Raw genomic sequence first — 13996 nt, forward strand, 5'->3', positions numbered from 1 at the left:
CTCCTGGCTCCCTTCCTTGACTTCCTACGTGTCGGGATGCTCCGATCTTGTGCCCGGTAGGAACAGTCCCTGAACACTGACCAACTATCTTGGGCCCCTTTACCTTCAAGCAGCCTTGCCCATGGGATTTCCCCCAGCAATTGCCTGAAAAGGCCAAAGTTTGCCTTGCTGAATTCCAGGGTTGCAATTCTGCTTGCTATCCTGCTCCTGCCACAGGAGATCCTGAACTCCAACATTTCGTGGTCGCTGCAACCAAGGCAGCCCTTGACCTTTACCGCTTCAACCAGACCCTCCTTGTCAGTGAGGATGAGGTCCAGCAGTGCACCTCTCCTAGTCGGCTCCTCCACCCTTTGCATCAGAAAGTTCTCGTCAAGGCACTGGAGGAACCTCCTAGACTGGGCTGGCCGGCCGAGTTGTCCTTCCAACAAACATCAGGGAAGTTAACTAACTCTTCATTACCAGTGAGCTTTGTGCAAGTTAATCAATAAATCAGACACCTATTTCTAAGACACTCTTGGAAAGCTCCATTTCAATATCACCACCGGGATCCTATGGGCAGACAGGGCAGGAATGTGCTAATAAAGTCATAAACAGTTTGCAAAATATCCTGTTGATTTGAGAGACTACATGAAGACAGAAGTGGGGACTCAGGCACGTAGATTAAGATTTTATTTATTTATTGAGGTATTACCCTTTCCTGTGATTAAAATGCTTCTTGTCAAAAAGAAACAGAACTTTAATTATAAAATTTGTTTATACTGAAACATAAGAGTGTGATACTTCTAACAAATTTACATGTTCATATATTTTTTCTTACAAGGCTATTTACCTTATATTAAGTATTTAATGATCTGACTCAATTAGTATGTACATACACTTCTGAAGTATTTGGTCATGGCTTTTTTTATATGATATGCAGAGCACGCTTTCTTGATAGAAAAACCAACAATGCGAGTTATTTTAGTGAGTAAAAAACGCAGTCACGATTTTTAGCTTAGCAAACCACCATAAACTAAACCAAGAATGATCTGGGGCCACCATACACATTAGATATCAAATACAAGGTTGCTGTCTCCAATAACATCAAGTTTAATGACGTTAAGTTTATTTGCACTTGGGCACTGACATTTTTTTCCAGAGTTTTCAATTCAGTTTATAGAGAAAGCCACTCTCTGTACAAACTACATATTATTTCATGACAAAATGCATCAAGTATGTACATCGTACCCCAGCATCACCGAGCTACTTAACCACGTTCGAGGAAACGCAACCTTTTTTTTTAATTTAAGTATGAGAAATTCAAAAACAAAGATCAAGAAAATCAGCAAAACAGCGAGCAACGCGCTCCTGTGTTGCTTCAACTTCAAATTAAACGCTTACCTGAAATCTTTTAGCTCTTGCTTTGTACTTTCGTCTCTTTTGTTTTCCGCCGCCTCTGCGTTTGCTGCCTGCTGCAGGCTCCGCGTGATCGGCCCCCCGATCCTCTCGTGAGACTTGACAGCGAACCTGTCTGCCTTTTTCTTACTCGCCACAGCAGATTTACTTGGCAAAACCGCTTTATTATTCCTTTGTATTCTGACGTGCAATTTGCGGGACACTTTGCTTGAGATTCCAGAGGAATTGTTCTTAGCAACCACCTTAGTTTTTTTCCCATCAACGTGGGACATTCTGGACACTCTCACAGGACTAGAGTTCCTCAACGACGAAGAGGAATTTGGCTTTTTAGAGCGAATCGAAGACACGAATTTCACGTTTTGTTTGGATTTGAAGGACGCGGAGGGCAGCTGGAGCTGCGCGGGTCCCGAGGTCCGCGCTCTGGTCTTGCCCAAGTGGGGCTGCGTGCTCTGCATTTTGATTTCTGCATCCGCCGTTCTCCTGCGCAGGCTGTTGCCTTTTTCGCTGCTTGCAGGTGAAGGAGAACTTGCACTTTTTTTTGAGTTCTTTTTAGAGGAGGGAGAGATGGGTTTTTTGGGACAGCTGTATGATGCGTGCTTATTCAAACTCCCGATATAAGTAAACTCTCTATTACAGTAGGGGCAGATGTGAGAGTCTGACTCGGACGGATTATTTTTCAGCTCTGCCTTCTGCTGGGCAGATTTCTTTTTTTGCAAGATAGCCTTCTGGACAAGCTGGTTTTTCTTTTTCAATGCACTTATTTTCAGTTTATTTGAAGACATTTTGCTAATCTCAACATTGAAATTAAGTCTTTTGGGCTGACCCATTCGCCTGAAGGCGTTCTTTCCAGGGCCGGCTATGACAACCATGCCATTCTTTGGCTGCACCGTTTGTTTCAGTGGTACTGGATTCTTTTTAGGTGTGTATCTCTTTTTGTCACTGGCAGATGCACAGGCCAATATGTGTTTGTGTAACTCAGGCATGTTATCAACACTCTTACCGCATTTTGTGCATCGAATGGCAGTAGTAAAAGTCTGTGGAATATTGTGGGTTGTGAAGTTTGTTGCAGTAACTCCAATACCCATAGGATTCCGGTGGTGATATTGAAATGGAGGTGGTTTAAAGCTTGGGTAGTGTTGATTGAGGCCCATACGAACATCTGGATCTTTCGATTTGACTCCAGATGCCATTATTTTTATAGTAGTATAAAGCTCTTCAGAGGAATCATTCAGATCTTCATCGTCCTCCTCTTTAGAAGGTTCCAAAGAATCTTTGGGCAGGCTCTGCATGTGCTCCACATTGGCCTTACTGGGGTCCGTAAAATTCTGGGGTCTCAAAGTCCCACTTTCAAACTGATGATGTGTGCACTCCTTGTCTGGATGGAGATCCCGCTGATGCTGTTGCAAATTGCACAAAAAAGCAAATTCCTTTTTACAGATGGAGCAAACAAAGATGTTTCCTACTCCGTGAAGCAGAAAGCGATGTTCCGACAAGTCCGTTTTATCCCTAAAAAGCTGTACACAGAATTCACATTTGAAGGGCCATTCTTCGGCATGAATGGATAAATGCTTCGTTAGGTCTTTAATAGAAAGAAAAGGTGATTCACAGACATTGCACACAAAGCTTTTATTGAATGTTTCCTGCACTACTGATTCACTTGAAGTATGAGGATCTTCTCTTGCTTTCTGTTGCTCGTTTTCAGCTTCTTCCTGTTTTATTATCGGCAGAGTATTTTCCAGATTATCAGCGGAGGAAACGACAGAAGAAACTACAGAGAGAGGAGGCGGAGACGGAGATGATGAAGATGAAGAGGAGGAGAAAGAGGAGGAAGAGGAGGACGAAGATGAGGAAGAGAGTGTGGGAGGACCAGGTGAAGCAGCAGAAATAAGAGGTTCAACAGAAGGAACGGGAGATGGAGAAGGAGAAACCGTGGGCGAAAGAACTGGCAGCGGGGACTGGGTAGTAGTGTTAGAAAGAGGAGATGGGCAGGAAGAAGTGTTAGTGGCACTGGCAGAGACATCTGGAATTGGTAACGGCATTGTTGGAAGAAGGGAAGGAGGCGATGTAGCAACGGTTAGAACAGGTGGGCAGGGCGGAGGGGAAGGAGGGTTGGTTGGCGTTAACAAAGGAGGCAGCTGGCACATGGAAGGCACAGCAGCCACCTGCGGCACAGGGGAAACTGAGGAACTGAGGGGCTGAGTGTCAAGAGAAGATGCAGAAAGAGCGGGATCCACGTCAGGGTCAGCCTGAGGCTCCAGGGGTTTGCTTGGGCTCGCGCTCCTGCTCACGCCAAGCGCGCTGTCTGCGGCTGCGTCCGTTCCGTTGTACTCATTCAGCAGAACCTTCTGTAACATGCAAGTGGTTGGTTTCTTCTTTTTAACACCACTACAGGTTGGTTGTATGGAATTTTCTTTGTATTCCCTAATTTCGGCATCACTGCAAGGCTTCTTATGCACACTTAAATCTAAAACAGATTCCCAGGGAACCTGATTCTTATTTTTGACATCGGACCTCTGTTTCATGCCACTAGATAAATCCAGCGGCTGCTGGTTGCACACGTTGCCAAAAGTCGGAGCTGCTGTCCAGTCTTTTGATATTTTATAGTCTTCAAAGCACAGAGTGCTCAAAGTCTCTTTTTCCTCCCTTCCAGTCAAGTTCCAAGCAGGTGAGTTGCTGTGGCTTTCTAACTTTGGCATTTTTGAACCCCGAATATTATCATTCCACACAGTTTTTCCCTCACCTGATTTGACAAAGTCTCGAAGAACTGGACTGTGCTGGGGAGAACTGGGAGGAGAGCTGGTCCTTCTTTTAAACCTGCTGGATACTGGAGGCAAAATAGGGGATGATGTAACAGAAGGTCCTAGTTTAGGGATTTCACTTGGAGTCATCTTCTTACTGTCCTGTGTCTGAAGAAGCTGTTTTAATTTTGATGACAAATAAACACCTTTTTCTTTATGAAAAGGCAGGCTTTCTGTTGAAATGCTAAGAGGAAGATTTAAAGAACTAGTAGGAGTTACGGGTTCTGGGTCTACTTCAGTTTTTATTTTTGGTATGAGAGGAGGGCTGGCAGTTCTTCTCTTTTTGGATTCATTGCTCCCACTGCTGGAGGGTTCCTTGGGAGGTTCATTCACATGTGTTTGTGTCACCTTTAAATTCGGGGAGATTTCCACCGTAACTGGACTGATTATACAATTAAGTCCATACAAGTCTGCAGAGTTGGACTCCATCTGAATCACATCACAATTGCTAGTGCTGCTGTTGGACTGAATTTTACCATCAATATAATAATTTAAATTTTCAGAGATATTGCTGGAAATATCCATGATATAAACATCATCTACTTCGCCTTCCTCTTCGATTTCTGTACTTGCTATGTACACGCTCTGGACTGGAGGGGCCTGCTCAGTCTGAAGCGGTGGCTCTTCAGTGAAGAATCCTTTTCTTCTGACACCTTTGGGAATAAGATGACGCTCGTGAACCCTACGCTGGTGCCTCCGCATGTTGGTGTGAGTTCCAAAAACCTTTTTGCAGTATTTGCATGGGTGCAATTCTTTGGGTTCCTTATTTTCCTCAGCAAAAGCAGAGTTTGACATTTCTTGGGAAACTTTCTCAGAATCCAAGGCAACAGAGTCTTGCACAAGACTGGAAACATTCAGATCATCTTTCAGACCATCATCCACAATCACTTGGTTATCAGCAACATTATCCAAGTGTTGTGATGACGTCAGTGTTAGGAACGGTTTCCTTTTTGGCCCTGCCTCGTGGCGTCGCTCATGTCTTCGCCTGTTAATTTGAGTACCAAAGGCTTTCCCGCAGTATCGACACCTGAAGGCATGGTTGAAAGTAGAGATGTGGATGTGCATGTGGCGCTCAAGTCCTTGCTTTGTTGTAAACTTCCTCTCACAATGCTGACAGGGAAACATGAACGTTTCCTGAACATCACCATTTGATTCACCTCTCGCTTTTGGAACTTTCACAACAAGCTTTTTCTTTGGAGAGCTTTCTGGAGATTCTTCTGATGTACTCTTTTGTTCTTCCAGAGAGTCTAACTTTTCTTCACATATCAAAGGCATTTCAGCATCTTCTTTAGGCATATTGATATCTTCTATCTCCTCTTCATCTTCCTCTTCTTCATCATCCTCCTCTTCATCATCATCTAAGTCATCTGAAGCACAGTTTATTGCTTCTCCTTGTTTGTCTTCTGTCACCATTTGTGGTTCACTGGTGGGACTGGGGACCATCAGCTTTGGAAGAACCTCTTGATTTACCATTTCCTGAATCACAGCTGTTTGCTCCAGGGACAGCACAGCAGAAACAGAAGGTGTTTCATCTTCCTCTTTATGACCTGACACAGAAAGTATGAAAAGAAAAGCATGAAACATTTTTACTTAACACTTAAAGTGTGCTGCACCTTTCTTCTGCCTTTTCCTCTAACACAATGTATCCAACATTCATGACTCAACATAAAACCAATTACTTCTGCTGTGATTCAGTACTGAGAGTAAAACTGTATCCAGAAATTTCCTTTCTGGAACTTCAGCAAGATGTAGGCAACTGCCTGTACTTAACAAAGAATCTTTGGATTGAACGTTGTGGCCAAGAAACCCCAACCAGCCGGAAGAGCAGCGGGACATTTCAGGCAGACTTCGGAACGTTTCAGGAAACCTCCAAGAAACTTTCCCTGACTTCTCTTACTGCGAATACATGTCAGAGAAGTTCTGCAATACATATAAAGTAGACAGGAAGCCTGTCGAGCCAATTTTGGATTTTGACTATTTTCCCCACATTATTAACATCCTTCCCATTCCTTATACCTTATTTTCCTGCAGCCATTGCCTGAGTGGCTATTCCTACACTCCTGAACCAGAGCCCGCATGCATCTCATTTACTTTATTTTAGAATAAAGACCTTGCTCTTCTGTTCTCAGGAGTTTGGATTTATATCTAGATTTTACAAGTAAGCTTGTTTTTCCTGTTATCAGAGCTACATGTTTAATGACATACTTCTCATATCCAAGTTCCTTACTAAAAGTTTGGGCAAACTATATAAACACGTACACTTTGCTACACTAACATAACATGCCAACATATTAAACATGACCACAAGTGGCCTTTGATTCAAAGAGACAGAAGGAGAGAGTCAGACACTTGAGAACTCACCCTCTTTAGAATCCCTCATATCTGCAGAAGGAGAGTCCAAACCAGCCTTTTTCTGGTTTGTATCCACTGCCTTCTTTCCCTTGTTTTTACCTTCCTGAGTCTTTTTCTTTCCTAGGGAAAAAACAAGGAACATTGATTATTCTTGTCCAATAATTTTTAGTTTTCATATTTGAGTGGCACAAATTAAAAATCACCAGCTTTGGAACATAACACGTTTCTGTAGAAACCCTGTTCTCCTGAGGAATACAAAAGATAGATCAGTAAAAAATATATAGAGTTCAAATCAAGCATTAAGTCTCTATAGAGCTCAGAAGAAATGAAAATTAAAGATAACAATGAGTTTCCAAAAACCTAAGACTCCAAAGTACTTTACTCTCTCTCAAAGCAAGAACAGACGACAACAGAAATGTATTTTCCAGAGTTAACAAGTTCACATCATACAGTTACCCAATACCTTCGTATGGCTATTAAATTACTGTATCAGAGAATCACAGAATATTAGGCATTGGAAGGGACCTCGAAAACTCATACAGTCCAATCCCAAGCTACAGTAAAAACAATGAAGTAATAATATTATGAGAACATTAAAAGCAGCATGATCTTGACCAACAAGGCAGAGACAGTAAAACCAAATTAAATGGAACTAAGTAACAGTAAAATACAAAGTTATTTCATCATGTCCACTGACACAAATACATTTGCTAATGCCTTCTATTACCAAAATTAAGCAGCACATATTAGTTGCACAGAATGAAGAACACAATGGGGATCAGGGCAAACTGGCACTATGCAAAGACCTCACCAGCGACGCAAGACGTAAAGATATCAAAAACTTAATTTACCAATGCGCTACACAGTTCTACTGCTGATTGTTTCCATTAAAGATTCAGTCCTATAATGTCGAAATTATGATAAGGACTGTGTAATAATAAAATGAAACTTCAAGGTCTTCCAATTCAGTTCATCACAAAGACCAGGTTCTCCATACACAACGGGTATTTTATATATAACACTGAGGTTGAAACACCAGATTCCTCTGAAACTTCACACTTCCAATACACACCACCTCTCAGAGAAGAGAATTGTCCAGAAGCAGCCATCCAAATTCCTCCTTTGCTCCCTCTAACGCACAAAATGCTATTTTTTAACACACTGACCCTTCCCTCTCATCAGCAGTGTGCACCATAGCCCTAAATGCAGTTCTTATTTAGAAGCACATCCCTCCAACTCACAATCCTGTCAACAAGTTCCTCCTTTTTTTTTTCCCCCCTCTCAAAAATATTTTTCACATCCTGAGCCAAGAAATTGAAATGCCTTTTAAAAAATGTTCCTCTATTCAAACTGAAAACTGCCAAGTACGCACCCGTCCAATGGAACGGATCAGAGACAGGTCGGCTTTCAAAGGAAATGCCTGTTTTTACTTGAACATTCTATTCTATTTAGATAATTGTATTTCCTCTCAAGGAGCTCAGATTTCACAGGCTCTCCCCAAATTCCAGTGTGGTTCATTTTCACGTGTGTAATTATCTTCTTTTTTTTGCCTTCTTATTCAAATTTAACAACTTTTAGTCGGAGAAAAAGTGACTTGGAATGACTTTTTGTCACCTTTGGAAAATATACACACATCCTTCCTAAAGTGACCTAGGAATCATCCCATAATATCCTCAAATATTACAACAATCCCTGTGTCTAAATTTGCCATAAGGAAGCAACAGCGGTTTATTTGACAATACAATATTCAACTGTATTTTATACCGAACACCTGCAAGTTGTCGGAAGATTCAGCGTGTATTTTAGTGTTCACACAGGCACAGGGACCTGAAACGCATCTTAACCTGACAGGCTACTGAATGTTCAATTTGAACAGAACCTTATATTGTTACCATCTCTAATGTTTGTAATTACAACCTGCAGTACTAAGATCTGAGTATGAAGGATTTCAAACCAGTTTCCAGAAATATCTGCCAAGCCACCTGAAATCCCTCTTGAAACACAGAGTAACACGATCAACAAACAGCTCCATTTCTAGGTAAAGGATCCAAATATATATTCTAGGGAATCAAACATGCATCACACTCCACCTTAGGAGTGATGTAACTAAACACACTGAATTGCTAGACCTCTTAAGAGTTCTCCACTTTTTGCAGACTACTTAGCATTTGAAGACCAACATCACTATTGTGACTGAAGTGACAAAACTCTCTATTCATCTCTCACTTCCACGTGTGAGATGGAAAGAAGGAGGAAAAGATTGATTCACAGGCCCCTCTCCCTGACCCTGCCCAGGGCTACAGACCAGATTTTACCAGATGGTGCAGCCTGATGGTTTTGCAGATGAACTCACTGGGCGATTCTACATCCAGTTCTACAGCAGCACTGAATTTCACAGCATAGTGACAGGTTACTGTAAAAGGCTTCAAAGCAAGACCAGATGTATTGTTTCTTATAACAAGATTAGAAATCTACTGCGCTGTTCAAAGCGTGGGGTAGAATATGTAAAAGCAATGACTAAAATCACTCATAAATGCTAAAGTAGGTTTTCCAAAGTGTCATCCATTTACAGAATATAAAATTTATGGTACCTGAAATTCAACTATCACCTGGGAAAGCACTAGAACAGCAGGATTTGTATGCAAAATTGAGTTACTTAAGTCACAAACTTCCTTATGCTATTGATGGAAATATGATCATTTGCAAGTTTTTTTGTCAGTCTCCTCAAAAAAACCCAAGATGCAACCTGCTCACAGATATGACTGGAAATGTTTCAAGTTCTTGGCCTTTAAGCACAAACACATTTGAAGAGAGGATTCATTTAGCACTTACTTGCCCTTATTCAGAACAGCGAGCAAAACTGCTTGCGTACATACACGCATCAGATCGATTTCTGACACACAGCAACTAGAGATGCCAACTGATTTTTGGTATTTTCCTTTTAGCAGCTTTAGCTTGTTCATTTTCTAAGAGGTAGGAGGTAGCTTTCACAGAATCCCAGAATGTCAGGGATTGGAAGGGCCCTGGAAAGCTCATACTGTGATACTGTGTGATACTGTGTGGTCTCCCCAGGGCAGAGCAGAGGGGCAGGAGAACCTCTCTGACCTACTGACCACCCCCCTTCTAATCCACCCCAGGATGCCATTGGCCTTCCTGGGCTCAAGGGCCCAGTGCTGGCTCATGGTCACCCTGCTGTCCCCAGGACCCCCAGGTCCCTTTCCCCTACGCTGCTCTCTAATAGGTCATTCCCCAACTTAGACTAGAACCTGGGCTTGTCCCTACCCAGATACAAGACTCTACACTTGCCCTTGTTATATTTCATTACATTTTTCCCTGCCCAACTCTCCAGCCTGTCCCGGTCTCTGATGGCAGCACAGCTTCCAGTGTCAGCCACTCCTCCCAGCTTGGTGTCATCAGCAAACTGGCTGATAGTGCACTCTATTCCCTCGTCCAAATCATTGATGAATATATTGAATAATACAGGCCCCAGCACTGCCCCCTGAGGCACTGCACTAGATCCAGGCCTCAACTGGACTCTGCCCCATTGACCACGACTCTCTGGCTTCTTCCCTTCAGTCAGTTCACAGTCCACCTCACTACCCGCTCATCCAGACCGCACTCCCTCAGTTCAGCTGTGAGGATGCTTTCTTTGTAAAGAATAAAAGAATCCACTATACTCAAGCATGGCAATGACTGTCCCAGATGCATCCATTTCATGGCCCTGAGTGTTCAACAGCAGATGCCCAGCAAGAAAATTAAAGAATAGAGTAACAGTGATATTTCACTGGTATGCTCTCCCAGCTTTCATTTATCTAGACTTCTGGAACTTTTGAAGATATTTAACAGCTTTGATAGACTTTCCTGCATGAGTTTGCAAAGTGCTTTTAAAATCCATGTAGACCTGCAAGATTTGCATCTTTTTCTTCCTGTAGATTTCCAATTAAAAACACGACCTACTAGTCTGATATAAAGAACTTTAACGAGCAGCCTGAGGTCTGTCCCTTGATTTTTTTACAGTTCAAGAACTAACAGAGCCCCAAAGGAGGGGGAAAAAGCCTCAGAATCCAGAACCTGGTGGAAGCCTGAGTATAAGTACACACGTGCACTTACCATCAGGTTCCTGAAGGGTCCTACATGGCTGCTACTGCCAGCTGGATCCTCCACTTGGTCTAAACAAGAAAGATACAGGAATGAAACACAGGGAAAGTGAAATGGAAACAATGACAAAAGAATAAATGAAAGGTAGAACTTAATATATGCGTATGTGCATTAAAAGAATCGCAAAAGAAAGATGCAAAGGAAAATGAATGGAAGAAACAGATGGGAAGTAGCTACTTGCCTAGAACAACAGATCAAAGAGGAATGCATCAATTTTTGTCTTGCAACTTAACTTTTAAATATGGTTCTTTTTCTGCCCTTTCCTTCACTTACATTGTACATAGGTCAGCACAAGCATTATTTGCCTGTACACCTGTACAGTACCTGTATAACATTTAGCACAAGCATTGCAATAGGCACAGGAGATCTCATGCTGCTGCCACCGCCCAGATAATTGGCTGATACTTATGCTGTAGTCCCACCTATTTCAGAATAGTTCAGATGACAGCAGAGTAAGAATTTAAAAGACATAATCTTTATTAGCCCACACTTCATTTTACTGATCAAACCAAGACATCTCTAAACAACCTACAGTTATCTGTGCTCCTGTTTTTGCTGTTAGCCAAAATACTAATGGAACAGTAAAACAACTGGTGGGATGGGATAAGCATGCTCGGATACTGGGGGGAAAAGTTAAACACAGTCTTTCCACACACCTGGAGCTGAATTCTCTAATTAAATATTGCTAAATTGTACAAGATGCTATTACCTTTAACAACCTTTAAGTGCAGCACCAAACCTGCTCACAGTTAAGATCACAAAGTAAGGAGGACACTCACATCTGATCACTTACAAGAAATATGAAAGACAGACTTGTGCCTCCCCAAAAATCTTGGGTTAATAAGTGAAAAGAACACAGCTACCCCACGCCCCGTCCGTGCTGTTCCTTACAAGTACCACAGATACCCACCCACATCTCAAGAGTTCTGGAAAACTGAGAAGCTGCCTCAGAGACCCCTTGAGAAGTCCTCTCAGAGCACAGACATACACACCATACATATACAACAGAATTTTAACTTCTGACTCCTGAAAGCCATGAGAATAATTCAGAGCTACAGAAGATCTCAGTTCTCTGTTGTCAATCTTCCCAAATGTAATATACCAAACAATGTAAAAGGTGGAGAGGCATAATTCATATAGATATATCCTTTGGAAAAATCTTGGAAATCATCTACAGCCAGTTCCTATTCCTGTACTATAACAGAGCCAAACTGGCAGGAGCGGTGCACACACACATGGGCTGTCCTGCAACAGCCTCACCTGTGCCAAGCGATGCTGAAGGGACCCAGGAGGGATCTTTCCAAAGCCAAAATTCCAGAAGCAAAGTCTCTGAAGAGAAACTGCACACCCCGTTGTTTCAGATAATACTTTCCCTCGCTGTACCTCACAACTCAGTGACCAGCACTACTGCTGTGTGGAGACCACAAACAGCAGCAGCAGAGATAAATGGCTGCTTGACATGAAGAATAAAAGCTCATTCAGGGAGCAAAGGTTCTTCCGTAATTTTTTCCAGCACAATTTGCATCTCTTCTTCCTTAAAAAGACACTTCCGAGCTTACACGGTAGAAGCAGGAGAAAGGGGAACAGAATAAGCATGAAAGACAAACTTCGCGGTAATTCTATTAATATCAAACTGCCCTTTGTATAAACATATTGCTACACATTAACCATCACTTCACATACAAATAGTAGCATTTTAATCCCTGCGTTTTCCAACCAGACTATAAATGTTGCAATAAGGTCTCACCTTGGGAAGTTATTTCAGTACACCTGAAGACAGATGCACATACACCTAACTGTATTTGTGTATTAAAATATGTTTGTGCCAAGCACTGGATACCCGCTTTGCAGAAAAGAAACAGAGCAATGCATTTACAGAGACTGTTAACATGACATTTGCATAACAGATGAACTTGTTGCCATGGAAAGTGTAAGAAAATTCTGAGCTGGGCTATTTAAAACACCAACTTCTGCAAATGTTTGGCAAAGACTCCACTTTAATGATAGCACTGAAGATCATGTTACTGTATCTTCTTGTTATATTCATCTCCAAAAATTGAAATAGGAATTGTCTCCAGTCTTTTTCATATTCCTCAGGTTTTGGAAATTAAACTACATAACAAAAAGAGGGTCCAAAAGTAGTTTATGTTATCTGTTTGCAATAGTATGCCAACCACATTTGCAGTACCTCATTCAAATCCTTAATATGTTGTGCCTTCTAACCTGAGTATAGACCATGGGAAGTCTTAAGTTTATAGACTATGAGACTTACTCATCCGTTGTGACTTCAAGTAGTACAGAATGTTACCTAATAATTACAAAGTATGGCAAATAAACACCCACAGGGTTTAATTCTATGCAATTTTAACCCACACGAGAACTGTGATAAAACAATTAAGTGTAAATAAACACAGAGCTTTTATCTTAGTAAGATTTTAAAAGGTTATTTCTGCCTTTACGCCGATATTTCTAAAACTAAAATAGCAGATACAGAGTACACAACACGCAACCGGACTTGCATTAGATTTTCTCAATCGCTCAATGTAGTTGTGATTTTCTACCTCCTACCCACCCTAATAACACAACCACCCACCATTCGCTACTAATTTCTAGCAAGTTACTTAATAGCAAACCACAGCTACCACGGGCACAGCCAACCCACTGCAGAAAATGTAATAAATACTCTGCAGTTACGTTCCATGAGCTTTTACTTTGCCCAGTATTAAAACAAAAGAAGCAGCAGAAGAAATGGCAGCTGGCATACACATCTTCCAGAAATAACTGGTGTGGCTATATTTAGCCAGTGTTTATGTACAATTCAGTTAAAAATAGAGCATCCACATTTTGTATTTAAATACAGAGCAGTCAAAATCTAAATCTCAACTTTAACAAATGAGCTTTTACTTGAGTCCAGAAAATGTTGCTTCTACATTCACTTTAACTCTCCCTGACATGTTTTTCTAACCCTGAAATTAAGCTACACTCAGATAATTAAGAAATTACATGCATTTTGACAGCATCATTTGCAAGATAATGCCAATGGGAGACCTCCCATGACTACTTGTACCACAAAGTTTAAAATTATCACTATTAGATCAATCTGCCTTTACCTGTAGTAAATAACCCCAATATTTGTCATAGCCCTATTTGGATCACTAAACATTTGAGAGAGTTAGATCCAAAACCCAGTCAGACCACAAATGTATTTGTTTTCCACTCAGTTAACTGCTACATTTGAGATTAACCCGTTTAGATCAAATTACACTTTAAAGTTGTAGAAGTTTTTTGCACAC

At 41.5% G+C, this 13996-nt stretch overlaps 1 protein-coding gene across 6 annotated transcripts in view; it reads right to left on the reverse strand.

Annotated features, from left to right (window-relative positions):
* The window catches only part of PRDM2 (PR/SET domain 2), a 47925-nt gene that overhangs the window by 13727 nt on the left and 20202 nt on the right, over nt 1-13996 (reverse strand). For 4 of the 6 annotated variants that reach the window (XM_082070075.1, XM_082070077.1, XM_082070078.1 and 1 more), the window contains 2 exons: nt 6555-6665; nt 1381-5740 (listed from right to left, as the gene is read on the reverse strand). In XM_082070075.1, coding sequence (XP_081926201.1) covers nt 1381-5740; nt 6555-6665 — 4471 coding nt within the window. Of the gene's footprint in view, nt 1-1380; nt 5741-6554; nt 6666-7396; nt 7475-10655; nt 10710-13996 lie in introns of those variants that run through there. The other 2 variants (XM_082070079.1, XM_082070080.1) reach the window with 2 other exon arrangements.

This window comes from Streptopelia decaocto (genome assembly GCF_964273445.1).
Source record: "Streptopelia decaocto genome assembly, chromosome: 20".
NCBI lineage: Eukaryota > Metazoa > Chordata > Aves > Columbiformes > Columbidae > Streptopelia > Streptopelia decaocto.